General features: G+C 37.5%; 2 protein-coding genes across 5 annotated transcripts in view; one reads left to right on the top strand and one right to left on the bottom strand.

The window, feature by feature from the left end:
- Positions 1-9,944, top strand: part of cnot6l (CCR4-NOT transcription complex, subunit 6-like) — a 22,761-nt gene extending 12,817 nt beyond the window's left edge. Inside the window, exons 11-13 of one of the 4 annotated variants that reach the window (XM_067405703.1) lie at positions 215-417; positions 1,286-1,491; positions 9,087-9,944. In XM_067405703.1, the coding sequence (XP_067261804.1) occupies positions 215-417; positions 1,286-1,491; positions 9,087-9,123 (446 nt within the window). In that variant the 3' untranslated portion in view covers positions 9,124-9,944. The remainder of the gene's footprint in view (positions 1-214; positions 418-1,285; positions 1,492-9,086) is intronic. The other 3 variants (XM_067405700.1, XM_067405701.1, XM_067405702.1) reach the window with 3 other exon arrangements.
- Positions 9,945-10,057: 113 nt separating this feature from the next.
- On the bottom strand, positions 10,058-11,244 carry LOC137033625 (interleukin-8). Its single transcript, XM_067405707.1, has 4 exons — positions 11,065-11,244; positions 10,639-10,774; positions 10,314-10,397; positions 10,058-10,193 (listed from the first exon to the last, which is right to left on the bottom strand). Exons 1-4 carry the CDS (start codon positions 11,126-11,128, stop codon positions 10,151-10,153), a joined length of 327 nt encoding a protein of 108 aa, XP_067261808.1. The 5' UTR covers positions 11,129-11,244; the 3' UTR covers positions 10,058-10,150.
- Between the last annotated feature and the right edge of the window lie 11,841 nt (positions 11,245-23,085).

Raw genomic sequence — 23,085 nt, 5'->3', positions numbered from 1 at the left:
ACACAGATATTTAGCGAAATACCATCTTTTAAGTTCCACAGACAAAAGTCATACAGGTTTGGAATGACATGAAGGTGAGTAAATGATGACAGAACTTAAATTTTTGGGTGAACTGTCCCTTTAATGTCAGTCCTATGAAAGATTTTTGCCTCAGTTAGATTTGGCATGAATCCCTTGTCTCAGCATCACTAGGTTTCCTCATTTTTTCTCACAGGTGTTGTAGAATATCTTAGTAATGGTGGAGTTGCAGAAAATCACAAAGACTTTAAGGAACTGCGTTACAGCGATTGTTTAACTAACTTCAGCTGCAACGGAAAAAATGGCAAGCCTGATGGCAGTATTACACACAGTTTCCAGCTGAAGAGTGCCTACGAGGGAAATCTCATGCCCTACACCAACTACACTTATGATTTCAAGGTGAGAAGATTGCATAATTCAGTTTTTTTTTTTTTTTTTTTTTTTATTCAGAATCAGAATAGAGATCATATGATGTCTTGGGAATTTTCTATACCAGGGCTCCAGACAGGACAAAAAAAATATGAATTGGGTTCCATCTGCTCCAAAAATGAAACTTTTTAGGGAAACAACTTTTTTATGGACAAATTACAGAATTAGGTCAATGAGTTTGTTCAGAAGTGCTTCAGTTCATTGAGTTCATAGCTTCTTGCTTGTTTTCTTTAGAATGCCATTATTTATTATAGCACACTGTTTTTAATTTATTACAACAAAACTTTATAAATATGTATCTTTAATAGTTATATGAATATCAAGTCGGTAAATAAGCTGATGTAAGTCTCACAAACCTAAGGAACACATCCAAATAAATGTTGCTGGTTCACATTGAGAGAGTCAGTAATGATTCAAGCAAGTCTGATTCAAGCTCTAACTCATGAGCAAATTTGAGATATTTTGACAGGCTCATTAAAAAGACTTGTTCATTATTGAATCATGACTTGCTTTGTTACTGTATTGCATGGAAACCAGGGCGAAACCGTTTTTGTCACAGTCTAGATCAGGGGTGTCAAACTCAGTTTCAGCCCTGCAGAGTTTAGTTCCAACCCTGCTCCAAACACACACACCTGTAGTTTTCAAATAGGCCTGAAGGACTTGATTAGCTGAATCAGTTGCGTTTAATTAGGGTTGAAGCTAAACTCTGCAGGGCTGTGGCCCTCCAGGAACTGAGTTTGAAACATGGTCTAGATGCATGCTGCATATTGAGATTTGTACCCCTTTTTAAAACCTGCTTCCTCTTTTTTCTTTCTTTTTCTTTTTTTTTTTTTTGAAGGGTGTGATTGACTACGTCTTCTTCTCTAAGACACATATGAGTGTTTTGGGTGTTCTGGGTCCACTGGAGACTCAGTGGCTGAAGGACAACAACATAACCGGCTGCCCACACCCGCACATCCCCTCTGATCACTTTTCCCTCCTGGCTCAGCTGGAGTACCACCCGCCTTTACCCCCCCTCAACGGGCTGCATCTGCCTGTCCACAGGTAGTGCAGCCCCCTTCCCCTACTCTCCTAAACCCCAAATCATGGACAAACTCCTATCATGAGCCCCTAAAAATATAGGCACACACATTAAGGAGTGAAGTACTCACCTACTTTGTTCCTTTTTTAACCTTTGCACACGATTGTATGATCTTATTATTACGTTTTCCAACTTGAAAACAAAAGCTTAATACCAAATTAGGGTTGGGATTCTCTGTTTGGTACTAAACAAATGCTGCTTTCAGGGAAATTGATCCATTTGTCTGAATCTAAATGTGAGATTGTATAAGCCATGTGTCAGTATATGGATGGTAGAAATGTGTAACAAATATTCGTAGACAGATCGTGTAGCATAACAATGTCAGCATGAGTATTAAGACTGTTTAAGTCAGCATCCTCTTTTAAATTCCCGTTCAAAACCTCATAAATTTGACAAAAAGCATAAAGAAATCAAATTAAATTTTGCAACATCAAATATTACAGTCACTGCATCCTGTCCAATACAAACTCAAGTTCCCCTATTTAACGTTACCAGAAGATGCATTTGCATTAAGTTTATGAAGTGGAAAACTAGAATGAGGTTGGAATTCTCAGCAGTCTATTTTTAATTGAAAATTCTTCTTAGTGCAATGTGAAATATTATGCAAAACATTTCTTTAAGTCCAAAATGTACACTATTAAAGAGGATCCCAGCCCTACTGATTGTAACCCAGCTGTGTATGTTTGCTGTTTTCTTTTGCTGCTTGCAACAACATTTAAATCACAAATCACCATACTGATGTATATTTACACAATACAAAGTTCTCCCAGCCTCATTGATGTCAACGAGCATCTCATCTGATTGGCAGGGTTGGTGTTATTGGTACAATTTATTGCTTTACTCACTTTTACGTTCTTTCAAACCTGTATTACAATGTCTTCTGTGGAACAAAAAAAGAGACATGTTGGTAACCAAACAGTTTGGTTACCGTTGACTTTGTATGAACAAAAACACTGAGACATTTTTTTGTGATGATATGATGACAGAATCAGCTTTGTTGTGTTGTTTCACACTTTTTTCAGAGCTAATGGCTAGTCAGCTGCATCGGTACAAATTGAACGTCAATTCATGTTTATTAGTGGCATTTTGTGATTTGTTGGAAATTAGAAAAATGACAAGACGCTCTCATTTTATTTGTTTGGCAAAAGTATATGATTTAAAGGGGTCCTGACATGAGAAATTAAATTTGCCTTGATCTTTTGACATATAAGAGGTCTTTATACCATTAAAACATCCTGCAAGTTTCAGAGCTTAAAACATCTTCCTCATTCTTAACAAAGCATTTATTTAATCAAGCTCCAAAAAAGGCTCATTTGGATATTGGGGGACGGCAAATACATTTGCATGTACCTACACCGCAAGTGTCGCGTCAAAAGTAAATAAAACCCATTAAAATCACTGACGCTTTCTACACTGAATAGTTCATACCTGTTCACTTAACTGTATGTCAACAAGCGGACAAATGGAAGAGTAAATAGAAGCATAAAGGAGCATTCGCTTTGACTCGTTCAGTTTAAACAGCTCGTTTGCGTCTCTGTAAAGACTTCAGAAGGATCCCAGCATCAGAAACGAGTGGTAATGGCGTCCCGGATAACATAGAAGGATTAAATGTTTGTTCAGAGAATTTGACTGCAAATTGTTTTGTAAATGAGGCATAGTGTAAAGAAGAATTTGCATAGAAATCACATTGGATCTGACAGCAGCAAATTGCAAATCGTAAACAATTTTTATAATGTTCTGTCTGTAAATGATGATGTTTTATAGATAATGTTTTCAAAACACTTGCGTGCAATAGCGAGTGGGCGCTGATACTGTTTCCTATGCAGTGATGTTAGCCAATCATAACAATGGCTGTTTACAGAAAAGCCTTAAAGGAGCCACCTCTTAAAAACAGGTAATTTAATAGTTTTTTCAACATTTTATATATATACATAATTACATGCACACACAGTGGGTACGGAATGTATTCAGACCCCCTTAAATTTTTCACTCTTTGTTATATTGCAGCCATTTGCTAAAATCATTTAAGTTAATTTTTTTCCCTCATTAATGTACACACAGCACCCCATATTGACAGAAACACACAAAATTGTTGACATTTTTGCAGATTTATTAAAAAAGAAAAACTGAAATATCACATGGTCCTAAGTATTCAGACCCTTTGCTCAGTATTTAGTAGAAGCACCCTTTTGATCTAATACAGCCATGAGTCTTTTTGGGAAAGATACAACAAGTTTTTCACACCTGGATCACACCTGGAGCCACTCCTTCGTTATGTTAGCTGTGTGCTTAGGGTCATTGTCTTGTTGGGAGGTAAATCTTCGGCCCAGTCTGAGGTCCTGAGCACTTTGGAGAAGGTTTTCGTCCAGGATATCCCTGTACTTGGCCGCATTCATCTTTCCCTCGATTGCAACCAGTCGTCCAGTCCCTACAGCTGAAAAACACCCCCACAGCATAATGCTGCCACCACCATGCTTCACTTTTGGGACTGTATTGGACAGGTGATGAGCAGTGCCTGGTTTTCTCCACACATACCACTTAGAATTAAGGCCAACAAGTTCTATCTTGGTCTCATCAGACCAGAGAATCTTATTTCTCACCATCTTGGCAAACTCCATGTAGGCTTTCATGTGTCTTGCACTGAGGAGAGGCTTCCGTCGGGCCACTCTGCCATAAAGCCCCGACTGGTGGAGGGCTGCAGTGAAGGTTGACTTTCTACAACTTTCTCCCATCTCCCAACTGCATCTCTGGAGCTCAGCCACAGTGATCTTTGGCTTCTTCTTTACCTCTCTCACCAAGGCTCTTCTCCCCCGATAGCTCAGTTTGGCCAGACAGCCAGCTCTAGGAAGGGTTCCAGTCGTCCCAAACATCTTCCATTTAAGGATTATGGAGGCCACTGTGCTCTTAGGAACCTTAAGTGCAGCAGAAATGTTTTTGTAACCTTGGCCAGATCTGTGCCTTGCCACAATTTTGTCTCTGAGCTCTTCAGGCAGTTCCTTTGACCTCATGATTCTCATTTGCTCTGACATGCACTGTGAGCTGTAAGGTCTTATATAGACAGGTGTGTGGCTTTCCTAATCAAGTCCAATCAGTATAATCAAACACAGATGGACTCAAATGAAGGTGCAGAACCATCTCAAGGATGATCAGAAGAAATGGACAGCACCTGAGTGTCACAGCAAAGGGTCTGAATACTTAAGACCATGTGATATTTCAGATTTTCTTTTTTAATAAATCTGCAAAAATGTCAACAATTTTGTGTTTTTCTGTCAATATGGGGTGCTGTGTGTACATTAATGAGGAAAAAAATGAACTTAAATGATTTTAGCAAATTGCAATATAACAAAGAGTGAAAAATTTAAGGGGGTCTGAATACTTTCCGTACCCACTGTGTATATTTATATATATATATATATATTGTGCAAAACAATTTATTATTAACATTATAACTGGACCTCAAGGAACATATTAAAATAATAAAAAATTTAAAAAAAATCCATGTCATGACCCCTTTAAGATAATTTCTATAGTAAGAGGTCATTTTTATCACCATTATATCTAAATTTTTATGTTTCTCAAGGATTTATGTTTCAGAGTTTACTCAATTTCTCTAAAAGCTGGAATGACTTGAATGAACGCTACATTACTTTTTAATTGTGAACAGATTTTAAAACAGTTAGCATCATACACTTTGCAATTTTGTAAATGGTTACAGAAACCTGGGCATCATACACTAAACTAGTGTTTCCCAAACTTTTTTCAATCTTTGAAAATTTGAAAAATCTTTGAAAAAAAAGATACCTTGAAAATTATCGATTTTCAGTACCACAGGGAAGAACAGCCGAATATAGGCCTACTGTCATATATATTTTTAATTACGTTAAATATATGTTATATGTTAATTTAATTGATTAGGCTCCAAAAATAAAACAACTTTTAATGTAATTGAACTTAAAACAATCTTAACATAAACCCATAATAAATGTCATATTTAGGCCTACCTGTGGCAGGAAATATACAGAAATTGAATAAAGTTAGCAAACGGTCTACACTAGATAAATTATAAATTAAACATATTAATCCATATTAAAGCTACAAAAGTTCATTAGTCAAGAGCAGTGAGTAATTTTCTCTGTTACCTTTGTTCTTTGATTAACATTAAAGATAGCAGCATTAATGGCTGCTGTCACTTTAATATCTGCCACCACTGCACATGATGCATATTTGGCACGTTGCATACATGTTCGTTTAATACTTATTTAACTGCTCTTGAGGATATTAGACAAAACTGACATTTTGGCATAATTTTCAGTGTTGTTATTCGTTCAAGCGTGAAAGGAAACTAAATTCTGGCGCTGTCTGTGCGCACAATACTGGCGGTCGTATTTCGGTGCATCGTGTGTCTGTCAGAACATTCACAGACAGTGTGCGTTCTCATTTGTCTTGTCACGCTTGAATGGTATAAAAGCATTTGCATGAAGAAGAAAGTGATCATATAATGTAACGGTAGCCAAAGATGACAGAGAGAAAAATAAGTATATTAAAAAATATTTTTAACGCATTAAACAGATAAAATCAATCGCATGCGTTAACGTTGACAGAACTACTTATAGGATATAACCGATGTGTTTGTGAATATGAGGCAAGACATACATAGTGACAATATTTTCGTGTGTATTTGACTGTAAACGTAACAAGCCATGAAAAAGAGGTGGCTTTATATGTACGCACTGGGAATGAAGCACGGGAATTAAATGTGCAACCCCCGCCGAAATTCAGACCAGCCTTATTAGTTATTTGTTATTTGGGACATCACAGATTGGTGGTACATAATAAATGATTTTTTACACATTTTAGCAATTTAAAAATGTTTGAAGGAGTTTTTACACAGCACCCCTTCTCTCGCCAGACGGCACCCAGTTTGGGTAACGCTGCACTAAATGACTGAGGATCACATTCTACCAAACTTTAAAGTCGTTCCAAACACATTAACACATGCAGTAACAATAGCCTTGCTATCAAATAAATTATATAAGAAAACTTGTGTTCTAATTTTGGCTCAAATAATCAAACGTGTTTGATATGTTCTGACTGGATGGATTATAGACTAAGGCTAAAAAAAAAATTCATGCCCATCATCAGAGCTGGGTAGATTACTTATGAATTGTAATCAGTTACTGATTACAAATTACATGACAAAATTTGTAATCAGAATAGAATCACTTAGATTACACATTTTTGGTAACGTAATCTGACTACTTTTGGATTACATTTAAATTACTTTTGTGCTAACCTTTATTTCAGGGGTAGGCAAGTTCGGTCCTAGAGAGCCGCTGTCCTGCTGAGTTTAGCTCCAACCTTAATCAAACACACCTGAACAAGCTAATCAAGCTCTTCAGGATTACTGAGGATATAGGCAGTTGAAGGTTTTTTTTCAAGGTTGGAGCTAAACTCTGCAGGACAGCGGCTCTCTAGGACCAAACTTGACTACCCCTGCCTTATTTGATGTCACATATATTGTAGGATACAAAGAAAAAATATATTCCAAAAAATATAGTCCTTTTCACCAACAAGAGCCTCAACAGATTCTTTTTAAAGTACAATGTATGGACAGATAATACTTCAAAATACTAACACTAATGTACCTGTTAGTGTTTGCTGATAGTAACACTGAATAAATCCAAATCAAATCTTATGATTTTAAAACATATTTACTTAAAATTAAGTAAAATTTAGTAAACAGCAACATAACAAAATATATATATTGAAAAACATGAAATTCACAACAATATCACTGCTACATCAAATATTTCATCTTGCTACATCATATTTCATATATATCTATCTTTCTCACCGCCGGAAAAACTCAAAGAATCACGAACGTATATAAGCGGCAAGTTTATTATGAAAAAAATATAAACGTTAAAAAAATGAAAAATGAGGAGAATCAATGAATTGTGAACAATTTACTGCCATTGTGTAAATAATATGTAATCATGTAATCCATAAAAAAGTAACTGTAGTCTGATTACGAGTATTTAAAAAAAAAAAAGTAGTTTACTCTAATTACAAGTACTTGATTTTTGGAGTCTGATTACGTAATCCAGATTACATGTAATCTGTTACCCAGCTCTGCCCATCATACATTATGCAGTTTTCTGTGAAATCAAATGTTCACATTGGCTCTGACTTTAGATAACTTGTGTTGAATTGTCCAGAGTGTAAATTGAGGCAAAAATCTGAAGAAAAGTCGTGTAGTGGATTTGGGCAAACTAGTAACTTCTAAAGCATTTTATTTGATATCAGTGTTGTTGTTTGTTACATGACTATTGTACTGTGGGAACATTTCTCTGCATAATTGCTTGTGAATTGTTTTTTGTTCAAACAAGCAATCATATATATATATATTTTTTTAAAGCGAGGTATTGAGTTAAGATGTGAGGAGTATAAGTTGTTGGTAGTACTCAGTGTTGGGGGTGACGCATTACAAGTAACAAGAGTTACGTAATCAGATTACTTTTTCAAGTAACTAGTAAAATAACGCATTTTAAAATTTACAACAAAATATCTGAGTTACTTTTTTCAAGTAAGTAACACAAGTTATGTTGATTTCCCATTTATTGACTGACAGCTCTCTTGTCAAAAAGTACAGAGGTGTCAGGTGTGAACATGATGGTTTTTGTAGTTCTGGACTAAATGTGAATGTGCATTTACTAATTGCACCTGCACAAAAAAAAAAAAATCAGTATTCCTCAAAATCAATAAAATCAGTGAAATGCAAAATCAGAATACTATGCAAACCTTCAATAATTAAATAAAACATATATTTTTATGAATTTAATCTCTATTGACCAAAAATAGAACATTTTTGTTATATAAAAAAAACCCAATCCCAACCCAGGTGAAAAAAGTAATGCAAAAGTAATGTAACACATTACTTTTCTTAAAAAGTAACTAAGTAACACATTTTTTTATGGGAGTAACGCAATATTGTAATGCATTATGTTTAAAAGTAACTTTCCCCACCACTGGTAGTATTTGTCTAATCGACACATCCGGGCTCACACAATGAATATTTGGACAAAGCTATAGCTTTCCTAACATGCTTTAGCAGACTGTGCCTTGTTCTGTGTTGAGCTGGTATGATCAAAAAGCTTCAAAAGGTCAGAGGTGTTGAAGTTGACTATGAGGAGTTGGACTATGTATGTTGCATGTTATTTACTGCCATTGTCTTTGGGGTGTGTGGGGGGGGGGGGGGGGGTGAGAAAAACAATAACCACGCTGATTAACTCCCATCCCTATAAAGTTTAATTACATATTTGGTTTTGATACAGACAACACATTTACATTTTTTATATCTGATGGTCATCAGAAACTTACTTTATTTAATAAGGAAATGATAAGTAATATTTGACATTGCATAATTTCTAAAAGCAGAACATCCAACACAACAAGAACAAAAATAGGAGTCTTATTAGCATCTATGAAGTCACTTGCAGAAAATGATTTCATTCCACTTTGTTCAAACTGTGCCTAGTCTGAATCATCTTTTCTACAGCAGCACTGCCTGTGAAAGCAAGACGCTTACAGAGTGAGCCAGCACCAGCATCCATCCCTGCACCGTTCCATCCACTCATCCATTCATCCACCCATCCATGTCTATTCTTCACCAGAGAGACATGATGACTAAAGTGACCGTGACCCAGTTATAATGTTGTCAGCTTGCTTTGCATTGTTTCCCTGGTTTAGTGGTAGCAGTAGTTTTGTTTTCTAAGGCTTATATTATGTTTGAAACATATCCAGTAGTCATTACAGAAATTCCCACTGAACCAACTGAATATATTTCCAAATATAATTGGTGAAGGGCCTTAGTTCAATTACGATATTTAAGTATCTTTTAAAAATGTATACTAGGAAAAAACATTACTGGTGTGCATCTTGAGACAAAACAGTGGCAGTGACATATTTTAAGTTGCTTTTAGTTAAAACAGCTGAAACATGCATTTTAATCTAGGACTATCTTAAGCCTTGTCTGTGAAACCGGGGGACAGTGTTTTAAAACTATTAATAAATGCATTAATAAATGCATGTTAAAATAGTGTCAGTCTTTCATTGAATGTGGACTGAGGCACCAGGGATTGAGGTCAGTCACATGATTGTGATGTAATGTAAAGCATAATTTTCCTAATAAACTTGGGACAATTATTTTCAGTTTCCCAACATGATTATGGCTTTATCAATGTCTTTTCCCAATGCCTCAACTGAGGAATACACATTTCTAAATTTTGTTTGGTCTATGAACGCATATGGTTATGATATGGAAAACAAAAATCTTTATTGTTGTTTTGCAACTGAAAATGGTGCTGCATGTGGCCCATTTGTAAAACAAACTGAAATTCCTGTCCTAGTGTCCTACCTTAAAGGCAATAAAGATGTCATTTTAAAGTAGAAGGTTGTGAGATTTTTATTTCAAAGAAATAATTACAGGTTTTGTAGGCAGCCTACAATAACATTAAAAAAAAAAAAATGTGGCTGTAGTAGCTTGAGTTGGCTGTTTGAACGAAAGGAAAAGTTGAGAAAATGGAAAATAACTTTCTTGCGGTTCTTCTTGTCCACATTGATTTATGCCACAGTGGGCACAGCAGTTTCCTTTACAGCTCTTTTGCTAAAGGAAAAAACAAAAACAAAAGGAGAAGATAGTTAGACAATGCAAAGAAAGAAAAAACAAAAGGTCAAATCTAGATTAGACAGTTTTGGTTTTGGGAGTCAAAACTTAGTATCCTACCTTCTCATTACTTTTGAGATGAAATTGTTGATCCATCGTGCATCAGGGTTTATGCAAACTGTTTTGTTGTCCTTTTTGGTAATCCTGAAGAATTTAAAGAGATATGATGAATATATGTAACAATATTTGTCTGGCTTGCACAAATACAATTCATTTGTAGGAGCTATAAGTGACATTTTGTCTGAGAGCTGTGTAGGCAAATGTGCAAATAATGTAACATATTTTCGAGAGCTCTGAGGTTTTTTAGAACAGAGGAAATGTGCACCCCTTGCACATTTCCCCCATGTCTGTGATTGAAGTGTAGAAGCAAAACATCATGACTCACAAGATCTCGGTTTTGCGACAGTGTGCTCCTGGAGGCAGGATCTCAATCCTCTGGAATAGTCGAGGTGGGATTACGGATGAGCTGGTGGTCAGACACTGACACATGTTATTGGTAGCAAAGCCATCCATTGGGATTGCTGAAAGGCAAACAGTTAGAATTATGTTTCTCAAAAGTACAATATTTATCAGAATCAAAAGCAGAATGAATGGCTTATTTGTAAAAAAAATAAATAAATACATTTGTCCTTACAACAAAAACTGAGAGAATAATGAACAGATTAGCCTTTTAAACTTTAAAAGCACATGGTTTATACATATATTTATGATCAAATTAAATTATTAATGAAATGAAATTATAAAAAAATTATATAATATAATTTAAAATGTAAGAATTAAATAAGACAATATTTTTTTTCTGTACTCTTACCATCGAGGGTTGTGAAGCAGTAGACGGCAGCAGCTGCCAGCAGTAAATAAGAGTGCAGTGCCATGTTGAGGATGAGATCAGATGTGCAGTGAAGCAAGTTATGTGACAAAAGGCATCTTTGGCCCAGTTTATATTGATGCTCAAAAGAGGAAGTGATAAAGGAAAAAAAACATATGCATATGAGTCGGAATTTCAGGGGAAAATATTTTTCTAGCTTTACTCTAAAAGGAGATGGAAATATAATACCGTAAACTCACATGTTATTTACTTCCATGTAAAATGTATTGCATATTTATTTCCAGCTCCACATCCCATTTTATTTTTTGGGACTTTATGTTTCAATTTACGGTATTGTAGCAATTTATGGTTACACTTAATTTTAGGGTTCTTGTTAAACGTACTTATGTTAGATTTAATCACCATTGGCAGTGTGATTAATTGTAATGCTTTTTGTCTCAGTTGGTCAGAACAAAAGTGGCAGACATGTTACTTGATCAGATTTCTGGTGAAAATTCTTATTTTGGTCATACTTCCAAGATGTAGAATCTGTGATTCTGAAGTACAGAATTCACACCGATATGGTGACTGACAGCAAACATTAGATTCATCAGCGCTGAGGAGCCGTGCCCATGCACAACCCATGTAAAGATGGTAATTCTGCAAATAACTGCAATTGACCCTTTGCAGGGAGTTTGATTGACAAGCGATCTAACCAATCATGACGCCAAATCCACCATATTGTCCGACAGAGCAGTCAGGAGTTAGAAGACTAACCTCAGTGGACTTGAATTTGAAAAATGTGTATTTACGTTTTTTCCGCGTTTGAAACAACATTCCTTCTCATGTTCGTTCATGTTTATTTGATGATATTAATTAACTAGTAGGAAGAGATGATCGGTTCACGAGCCGCTTGAGCTGAGGCGCTACAGCGATCTGTCACGACCATGGTCACGACACATTAAAGAGCCACGAAAGGGTTTTCTCAAAAAATTACACAATCTGAAAGCTGGGACTTTGTTTATTATCATAAGTAACCTGCTCTGTCTTGTCTGTCGACGTGTTGTCAGTGTCCTCTTTGCTCCGCGATGTATTTTTCACTCTGACAGTGCCATGGCTTGTCGGACAAAGCAACAGTAACTAAGGGGGGGCAGGTCTTTGCTAAGGTTCAATTGCAGGTTTCAAACAGAGATGGCGACAAAGAGGCAAAACTTACAGACTGCAGCTTTCAATTGGTGATAATTAACACATGGCAATGAATTTTGTATTTGTTTTTTGTAATATCATTTGCATTTTTTATTTTCTATTGTATTAGTTATTAGAATTAATCAGGAATAAAAACTCAGTGTCATTAGAAGAATGTATAGCCTAAAATTATCCATCCTACTGAATGCAATAAGATGAAAACAGCTCAATAATAAAATATAAATAATTAGGCATGATACCCATACATTCTTCAGGGGGAAATGCATGCATACATGCTTTAATAATTTTTAAAAAGATGGTTGCTGTCATATTGTATTTTTCTTATCGCAATTCTTGCAGTTCTCTTATTCGCAAACTAGGACTTTCACTGTTTCACTTTGGTAAATGGTTTCCATTCTCTTGAAAGGATTTTAAATGTAACTTTCAGTTTCGTGTTTTAGTCCATGAGGGAGACTAAAAGGTGATGTTGCCTTATCACCATAAAAACAAACTGGCTTGACTGATAGATTTTGAGCTTCTGATTGCTTTCTCCCCCAGATATGATGCACACAAAAAAAACAGTCATCTGACATTTGTGTTGTGAGATCTGAGGACTGATTTCACTGTTATGGGAAAATAAATCTTTTATCGGATGATTCATAATAATACTTCCATGTAAAATGTCAAAGTTCAAGCATAATCTTAAAGGGTTAGTTCACCCAAAAATGAAAATAATGTAATTTATTACTTACCCTCATGTCGTTCCACACCCGTAAGACCTTCGTTAATCTTCGGAACACAAATTAAGATATTTTAGTTGAAATTCGATGGCTCCGTGAGGCCTGCATAGGAAGCAATGGACACTTCCTCTCTCAAGATCCATAAAGGTACTAAAAACATATTTAAATCAGTTCATGTGAGTACGGTGGTTCAATATTAATATTATAAAGCGACAAGAATATTTTTGGTGCGGCAAAAAAACAAAATAACGACTTATTTAGTGATGGCCGATTTCAAAACACTGCTTCATGATGATTCGGAGCGTTATCAATCAGCGTATCGAATCATGATTCGGATCGCATGTCGAACCACGTGAAATCACGTGACTTTGGTGCTCCAAACCGCTGATTCGATACACTGATTCATCTGTGCTCCGAAGCTTCCTGAAGCAGTGTTTTGAAATCGGCCATCACTATATAAGTCGTTAGTTTGTTTTTTTGGCGCACCAAAAATATTCTCGTCGCTTTATAATATTAATATTGAACCACTGTACTTACATGAACTGATTTAGATGTGTTTTTAGTAACTTTATGGATCTTGAGAGAGGAAATGTTATTGCTCCCTATGCAGGCCTCACGGAGCCATCGGATTTCAACTAAAATATCTTAATTTGTGTTCCGAAGATTAACATCTTACGGGTGTGGAACGGCATGAGGGTAAGTAATAAATGACAGAATTTTCATTTTTGGGTGAACTAACCCTTTAATCTCTTTCTATATATTTTTAAACCACACATAAGTCAGGAACAGTAAAATATTTGATACAAGGAATATAAATTGTATTTATATTAAAGTTAAATGGTTATATAGTGTCTGTGTTACAGTGTAATTATACATTTAAGTAATTAACAACATACTATAAGGTTAGAATTAGGAGTTGGTTTAGGGTTAGCTGCATGTATTATGCATAATTTATAGTTATTACTTACTGCAATAACTACATGTAACGTGTGTAGCAAGGACACTGTAATATAGTGTTACTAAATTACTGAAGACAAAAGAGCAAGCTTAGACTCAAATTCTTGTTTTGTTTAAGATGGGGAATTTTAGTGTACAGAATGAATAATCAATGTCTGATCATTTTGCTGAAACTTGTTTACCAAAATAGTTTGATGTTTAACACAAATGCCTTGATGGACAGACAGAAATTGCAAAATAAGGGAACAGAAAATGCTGCCTTTGTCGAGCTGTAGATTGTGTCTATTTTCAGACTGCAGAGCTCTGAGCAACTGCTGGCTTGGGCATTTTGCTACATGTCTTACCGTAAATGAAGAGGCACCATGACCAGCATCAGATAGCTCTGCCTGCATCAAAGGTCATGGGTCAGCAAGACAAATGTCCATAAACACCTGCAAAAAAATTACTGGAATGGTTGAAAACAAAATGGTTCTGAAGTGGCAAGCAATATAAATCCAAATGAACATCACTGGAGGGATCTGAAGCAGCAGTTGGAAGAAGGCAGTTTTGATATTAAAATTGGAGCAGTTTGCAAAAGAAAAGTAGGCCAAACAACCAGAAGAGAGCTTTAAGAACATCACTGGTTTCTATGAAGTAAATAATTAATATTGTTTAAAGCTCTGTTATTTTATTAAATTTAAAGTGCAAAAAATACTGTCCAAGCCATTTTAGGATTTCAGTTTGTATTTTTTTTTTTTTTTTTTTAAATGGTAAACCAAAGAAATAAGTATGTGAATATGAAAAGATGTTTTCATTTCAAGATTCTGTGATTAGTGAATGAATGAATGAATTATGCAAAAGTTCTATTTAATTTGGCCGTATTTGTATGGGTTTTGTTTAATTATCAAAACCATATTGACCTTTGTCTCTGAATCCAAAGATATCTTTTGACTATAAATTGCTTTTGACCTTTACAATAACCTTCTTGCCTACATGTTTATAAGCCTACATAAACCAGTATAATAAATATCTTCTCACGTATATATTTTAGAATGTAAGTCCCAAAGAGGGCAACTCAAGCTTTGATCTGGTTTCGTTTACTTCAAAAGGATCCTTTGTTTTTCAGTTGCAAAATGTTCTTATAAACCGTGTCATTTCTGTGTATACTAATACATATTTTTGTAAAAAATAAAATCAAATAAAAAAATACTCTATGACAAAATGACTTGAAAATGTATGGGTGTTTATTTGTGTATGGATTACAGGTGAATTCTCACATTGTTGACATTTTTCTGAAAGTCATGAACATTTTCATTACATCTCAAATTATGTACTTTATTTAGTTTAACAGCATTTTGTGGTGAAATTACATTTTAACTAATTTTCGCCTATAATTTTATAGCTAGAAACTTTTTTTTCCATAGGGTTAAACCATGATGAAGCTTATTTTTGTTACTTCTTCACTGATTCCGAGTATTGTTTAAAGTGTCTGCCAGCTCCATCTTCACTGCTCTGTTCCTCTTCAGTTGGTTTTTATCATATTAAGCAGATTCCTATTAACCTTTTTTATGGATACTGGGTTAAACATTTATTTTTGCATTATTTAAACAGGGGTTCTCTCAGCTGGGGGACCTAAGCACACTTTCAAGGGGCTGCAAAACTTAATAAAGGTTATAGGCCATTAAAAATGAACATTTCTAATGTTTTTAGAATTTGTTTATTTTTTGTTTTTTATTATTATTTTTATTATTTATTTATTTATTTATTTTTTGCTATTTCGTGGGCCTAACTATAACCTATGTCATTTTTCCTAATAGAGTACGATTGGAAACTAAAATCAGGCTGTGGAATCGACCGAACATATAGGCTAGCTAATAATCGCAAAACAGGGTTTTTTTTTTTTTCTTTCTTTCTTTTTTTCCAGCTCTTCAGAATGGTAAACAGCAATTTGACATTCAGTCTCTTGATCAAAACATTATCCACAAAATCCACAGCACCAAGTGAGTGGTTTAATAAGTTCATTAATAGACTATATATGTGGGTAGTAGTAGGCCTATAGACGTAGCCTATGTCATCTACACAATGCGTTGAGGCTTTTGTTCCACTTTCCGATCACGAAATAGATGTAGCAGGCTTCAAGGACTCGCACTGATATTTAGCATGTGGGGGCGCATCTGTGGGTTCTGACCACACGACGCTCCACTCATTGCTGCAATAGAGGTATGACTCATAATTCACAGATTACTCATAGGGAGCCCTAATAAATGAAAAGACTTTTATGAGTTTATGAGATTAAATCCCATAGGTATTTCCCTACTCCCCCATGGCTGATGTCACAGCCCTCATCCTAAATTGTTTTATAATGATTGTTCACAGGAGAAAAGTATGACAGAAGAGGCATTAAGCTTTATTTAGTGCCCTTAACTACATGTTTATTTAAATAGCAAGTTTATTAATGACAAAAGTTATTCTGCCCTCACAATGGCATCCCTCTTCCCAAAGTTAGACAGATACAGTAGGTAAACTCTTTCCAACACGTAGGCTTGTGGGAGAATGCTGCTTTATTCCACACCACAATGAATATGTTGAAACAGAGAGAAACTACAGAAAGGAGATGTAAATATAATAATAATAATATAGAACTACTTAGTTATCTCCAACAACATAACAATGTTAAAATGCCTGAAATTCCATATCTCCATACCTATTATTCCATCTTTGAAGGCAGGAGAAGGACTGTGTCTGAGATGGGATGTAAGTAGACCTTTGGTATTCCGTCTTTTATTGTCTTAACTTCAACCTTCCTGACTCTTCATTGTTTCCTGGGAAACTCTTTTGTATAATGCCAATGGGCCAGTAATTTCTTACTTGACTTTCCTTGAGCAGGACTACGTCTCCATGTTTAAGGTTACGTTCCTCTCTTTGCCACTTTCTGCAATTTTAAAGAGTGTTTAGTTACTCACTTCTCCATTGATGCCAAAAGGTGTTAGCTAAACTTTGAACTTGTCTCCACTGGCGGACGTAGAGGTCCCTTTCATTAAAGTTGCCATTTGGAGGTGCACAAGCACAAGCGTGCTAGTCTTTTGTGTGAGAAGTGTTGCTGGGGTTAGGATGAGTGGATTGTTCAGATCTGTTGATACTGGTATTAATGGACGAGCATTTACAATATCTGAAACCTCTACCATGAATGTGATAAGGACTTCATGGATGAGATTTGTTTGACTGATTTTCAGCAACATAGAATCAAGGATGTGCCTGGTGATGCCTATCATGCATTTCCAGCTGCCTCCCATGTGTGATGAGTGTGATGGGTTGAAACTCCAAGTGCACCCGTTGTGACTTAGGAAATTCTGTATTTCTTTGTTACTTGTGTCTGTACTGAATTTTAGTTCTTTACATGCCCCAACAAAGTTTGTACCACAGTCAGATCTTATCTGTTTAGCTGGTCCGCGAATGGAGAAGAATCTTTATAGAGCATTTATGAAGCTTGAAGTGTCCAGTGATTCAATCACTTCAATGTGTATAGCTCGTGTGCTCATGCATGTGAAGAGCACTGCCCAGCATTTGTTACTAGCAAGACCTCCTCTGGTTCATCGTGATGTGATTTTCCATGGTCCAAATACATCCAGTCCGACATAAGGGGGAATCAGTGCTCAGGCAGTCCACAGGTAAGTCAGTCATTTTTTGTGTTCTATCTTCCGTCTCAGTTTGCGGCAGGTGACACAATGATGGATAATGCTACTGATTCTTCATTTTCCACCAATAATCCACAGACCTGCAGCTCTTAAGGCACCTTCTGTGAAATGGCACCCTTGATGTTGAACCTGGGAGTGATAATGTTGAATGAGTAAGGTTGTGACATGACTATGACCAGGTAAGGTTAATGGGTTGATTCATCTTTCTCAAAGTCTGATTGGGAGAAGTGGCCTCCAATCCTGAGTAGGCCTGACTCATCTATGATTGGGCACAGATTGAAGAGAGGACTGTTCTTAGAAATATCTATTTTTCTCTCAAGGCACTTTAGTTCATCCTGAAAGGTCTCCTGTTGCAGGCTGCGTATTATGATTTCCTTAGCAATTTGCAGATCTTCTGCTGAATGTGGTTTATTACATATGTGCCATCCTCTGCATTCCTTTGATTTATTGTCTTTGCTGAAGGAGCAAGTGATGTGTTTTAGTCATGAAATAGTATTTATAAGACGTTGCCAGTCTAAGAACTTCTCAAAGTGTTAAGTTTATGGCAGACAACTTCAGTGGCACAAACACTGACCTTGGGGCGAATCTCAGCATCAGATTCAGGATCAACTAAGTCTATGGGAGTTGAAGATGTTGCTTCTTGTTCAAATGACTTGTACAAGAATGCTGCTCCTGTCAGCCATGTGCTGTTCATTAGTTTTTCTGCTGAGATTGATCTTGAAGCACGATCAGCAGGGTTGTGGTTAATAGAGACATACGTCCACTGCTCAGGAGAGGTGGATCTCTTTATACCCTGTACCAAATTGTTCACATACACGTAAATTCTTCTAGAGTCATTGTGAATGTATCCAAGGACAACTTTACTATCTGAGTAAAAGGTGACAGCATCAAATTTGACATAAATCTCATCTGTGACGGTTTCAGCTATCTCCACTGCAAGTACTGCTGCACATAGCTCAAGCCTTGGAATTGTAATTGCAGGATAAGGAGCGAGCTTGGCTTTTCAACAAATGAAACCAACATTTATTTTGCCATCTGAATCAGTGGTCTTTAAATAAGCAACAGCAGCGATGGCAGTGATAGAGGCATCACTGAAAGCACACATTTCCTTTCTCTATGCATTACTGAGAGTGGTGGGCATGCATGCTTTGGAGATTGTGATTTTCAACAGTTCTTTCAATGAATCTTTCCATGTTTTCCATTCACTGAACATTTTCTCTTACAGAAGAGCATCCCATGTCTCCATGGTGTGCTCTCTGAGCAAAGATCTACCTTTAATGATTACAGGTGCTGCAAATCCAAATGGATCAAATAGACTGTTAACTGTAGACAAGATTCCTCGTCTTTTATGGTTTCTCATTATCTGACACCTAAAAGCTGAATTTGTCTTTTGAAACAACCCAGCTAACCCCTAAACTTCTCTGCCATGGAGAAAGTCAACAGCAAGGTCTAAGTCCTTCAGGTTCTTTGCTAAATCTTCTTGAGGGAATGCTTTCATTACTTCAATTTAGTTTGAGGCTATCTTGTGTAGGCAAAGATTTGAAGCTGCCAGCATAAGTTGGGCATTTTTAAGGAGTGTGTTGGCTTCTTGTTCTGTAGATAGGGATACCAGGGCATCATCAACATAAAAGTTCCTCTCAACGAACTGTCTTGCCTCTGAACCATGTTCCTTCTCTCCTTCTAGGGGGGCTTTCTTGAGCCTGTACATGGCCACAGCTGGTGAGGGACTGTTGCTGAAGACACAGTGGGATAGGGCCAGCCCACGGCAAACCAAAACAGGTCCAGTGCAGGCTTGCCCAGTTGAGGCCCACAGCTTTGGGCTCACTGCAGGCTCTCTGTGAGCAGCCCACATTAGCGAACTTCCCACACTGGGCTGGTTGCACCAGCTGGATGTAAAAAAGTTGTAGGAGAGTAATACCTGTTTGATGTACAGCAATTTGATGGTTGAGAGTAATGAGGTATTGTATCTTGACTATTTGCTTCTTTTTCAGGAACTCTGATCAGTCATGTGGGTCCTGTGACTGAAAGAGTGGTTTACTGTATGAACTGACATGCTGAGGTGTTTCTTGGGAATATTGAATAGACTGCCTATGTGATGGAAGAGCATTTTGTTGCTCTCTGTCAGTTGACTGAAGTAGTGGTATGAATGTATGTTTTGAAACTTGATGATGCCTGTTTTTGTGTGCATTTTGACCCTGAATATATTCATCAGTTTGCTTAAGTGAGTAGAAAGTTGAGCTCTTTTGTTTACATTCATTTTCAGATGACTCTTCTAAGTCAGCTCCATCAACTATGGCTTCAAAGGCTGTAGCTTCAGCTAAGGCAGCTTCTGCCTTTTTTTCTTGTTGGAGTGCTTCTAATGTAGCCTATAAGTGTGTCTCTTCTACCTGTAGTTGGGCTTTCATATTATGTACAGAAAAGCAGTTGAGCCCAGAATTTGAACACAACGTCTTTAATTTCACGTTAAGCATTTCCTTCCATAGAAAACACTTAACATGGCTTAATGTACTAAGACAGTGATATTAAAAGACCGAACTCCAAAAACATCATACTAATAAACCATACTATGTACAACAAAACAGATAAGCCCAGAATATTAAATCAATTCATTTAATTACATTGTGTTTTCCTCCCATAGAAAACCGTTATAAAGAAAAAGCTTGTTGTCGCTTAATGTAGCCTACTAAGTGATATTAAAAGATAGTTCCTTTCCATACTACACTTTCGTTTGTCTTATTATTATAAGACAAGACGCTACGGGACAGTCCAATCACACTGTGCTACGAAGGGGGGATGACAGAGCATCTGGGCAGAGCACTAAGAAAGGGCTTGTGACGGATACCCACAGGACAGGATAGCCCAGACAATCGGGGACTGAAAGACACTGCAGTCATCCTCCCAATCCCATATACAGGTGTTGGTCATATAATTAGAATATCATCAAAAAGTTGATTTATTTCACTAATTCCATTCACAAAATGAAACTTGTATATTATACTCATTCATTACACACAGACTGATATATTTCATATGTTTATTTCTTTTAATTTTGATGATTATAATTGACAACTAAGGAAAATCCCAAATTCAGTATCTCAGAAAATTAGAATATTACTTAAGACCAATACAAAGAAAGGATTTTTAGAAATCTTGGCCAACTGAAAAGTATGAACATGAAAAGTATGAGCATGTACAGCACTCAATACTTATTTGGGGCTCCTTTTAGCTGAATTACTGCAGCAATGTGGCGTGGCATGGAGTCGATCAGTCTGTGGCACTGCTCAGGTGTCATGAGAGCCCAGGTTGCTCTGATAGTGGCCTTCAGCTCTTCTGCATTGTTGGGTCTGGCATATCGCATCTTCCTCTTCACAATACCCCATAGATTTTCTATGGGGTTAAGGTCAGGCAAGTTTGCTGGCCAATTAAGAACAAGGATACCATGGTCCTTAAACCAGGTACTGGTAGCTTTGGCACTGTGTGCAGGTGCCAAGTCCTGTTGGAAAATGAAATCTGCATCTCCATAAAGTTGGTCAGCAGCAGGAAGCATGAAGTGCTCTAAAACGTCCTGGTATACGGCTGCGTTGACCTTGGACCTCAGAAAACACAGTGGACCAACACCAGCAGATGACATGGCACCCCAAACCATCACTGACTGTGGAAACTTTACACTGGACCTCAAGAAACGTGGATTGTGTGCCTCTCCTCTCTTCCTCCAGACTCTGGGACCCTGATTTCCAAAGGAAATTAAAAATTTACTTTCATCAGAGAACATAACTTTGGACCACTCAGCAGCAGTCCAGTCCTTTTTGTCTTTAGCCCAGGCGAGATGCTTCTGACGCTGTCTGTTGTTCAAGAGTGGCTTGACACAAGGAATGCGACAGCTGAAACCCATGTCTTGCATACGTCTGTGCGTAGTGGTTCTTGAAGCACTGACTCCAGCTGCAGTCCACTCTTTGTGAATCTCCCCCACATTTTTGAATGGGTTTTGTTTCACAATCCTCTCCAGGGTGCGGTTATCCCTATTGCTTTTACACTATTAATGTGCTTGGACACAGAGCTCTGTGAACAGCCAGCCTCTTTTGCCTCTTTCCCTCCTTGTGCAAGGTGTCAATGGTCATCTTTTGGACAACTGTCAAGTCAGCAGTCTTCCCCATGATTGTGTAGCCTACAGAACGAGACTGAGAGACCATTTAAAGGCCTTTGCTTTTTGAATGGAATTAGTGAAATCAACTTTTTGATGACATTCTAATTATATGACCAGCACCTGTAGCCTAGGCACTAGCGGGGTCTAGGACGCATATAGGGAGCACAAAATATAGTCATACTCGGACATGGTCGGGGTCCTAATGGAAAATTTGTAAGCTGGTCACAACAGTGAGGCTTATGCAGAAAGGACCTGGGTCTGTAATGCAGGAACGTCCAGATTATAAAACCTGACAAATGTGGAAGGCAAGGCCCAGATTTTGACAATGGACATGCCACAGGACCATGCCCAAGAGGAGGCCATGCCTCTCGTGGAATGCGCTCTAACACCTAAAGGGCATTGTAGGCCTAAGGAGGAGTAAGCGAGTGCTATAGCATCAACTATACATCTGGATAATCTGGGCTTCATGACCAGAAGACCTTTTGTGCAGCCACCGAAGCGGATGAAAAGCTGTTCCACCTGACAAAAAGAGGCGGAACGGTCGATGTAGGTCCTCAGGGCCCTGACAGGACAGAGTAGGTTCAACTCCTGATCATCCTGAGAAGGAGGAAGAGTGGAGAGAATGACCATCTGCATCCTAAAGTGGGTGGATAGGACCTTTGGGACGTATCCATGTCTTGGTTTCAAGACGACTTTTGTTAGTCCAGAATTCAAGACAGGAGGGGCTCACAGAGAGCGCCTGCAAGTCTCCCACATGCTTAACTGATGATAAAGCTAGCAGTAAGGCAGATTTTAACGACAGGGGCCATAAGTCGGCAGTCTGGATTGGCTCAAAGGGAGGGCCTTTAAGGCCTCTAAGAACCAAGGGTAGGTCCCAGGTAGGAACTGTGAAAGGACGAGGAGGGTTCAGCCTCCTGGACCCTTTCAGGAATCGAACAACAAGGTTGATTCTCCCTATTGACTGTCCTGCTACAGGAGCATGGGAGGCCACTATAGCTGCAACATAGACCTTAAAGGTAGAGGGAGTACAGCCTCTATCCATTAAGACTTGAAGGATGGACAATATCTGGGATATGTCACAAGTAAATGGGTGTGCACCAGGCAGCAAAGACAGTCCATTTAAGGGAGTAGAGACGTCTAGTTGACGGAGCTCTAGCTTGTGAGATCCCATTTTTTCTGAACCGTGTGGGGATGGAGCGACCATTCCATTCATTTGTGCTGCTCTCCGTGTGAGCAGGTTGTGTTGGGCCCACTCTAGGATGGTTTTTGCTAGAGTGAAGAGGGGCTTTGAAGAGAGCCCGCTCTGGTGATTTATGAAGGACAC

The sequence above is a fragment of the Chanodichthys erythropterus genome, chromosome 13, assembly GCF_024489055.1.
Source record: "Chanodichthys erythropterus isolate Z2021 chromosome 13, ASM2448905v1, whole genome shotgun sequence".
Taxonomy (NCBI): domain Eukaryota; kingdom Metazoa; phylum Chordata; class Actinopteri; order Cypriniformes; family Xenocyprididae; genus Chanodichthys; species Chanodichthys erythropterus.
The sequence above is the reverse complement of the archived record's forward strand: the minus strand, read 5'-3'. Positions and strand labels throughout refer to the sequence as shown.

What these genes read in the sequence shown, in the direction of transcription:
- LOC137033625 (XM_067405707.1), bottom strand. Translation starts at nt 11,128, where the DNA reads ATGGCACTGCACTCTTATTTACTGCTGGCAGCTGCTGCCGTCTACTGC. An exon ending in CTGCTTCACAACCCTCGATG is followed by an intron (nt 10,775 to 11,064) that starts GTAAGAGTACAG and finishes TTTGCCTTTCAG; the next exon opens with CAATCCCAATGGATGGCTTT. An exon ending in TGTCGCAAAACCGAGATCTT is followed by an intron (nt 10,398 to 10,638) that starts GTGAGTCATGAT and finishes TAAATTCTTCAG; the next exon opens with GATTACCAAAAAGGACAACA.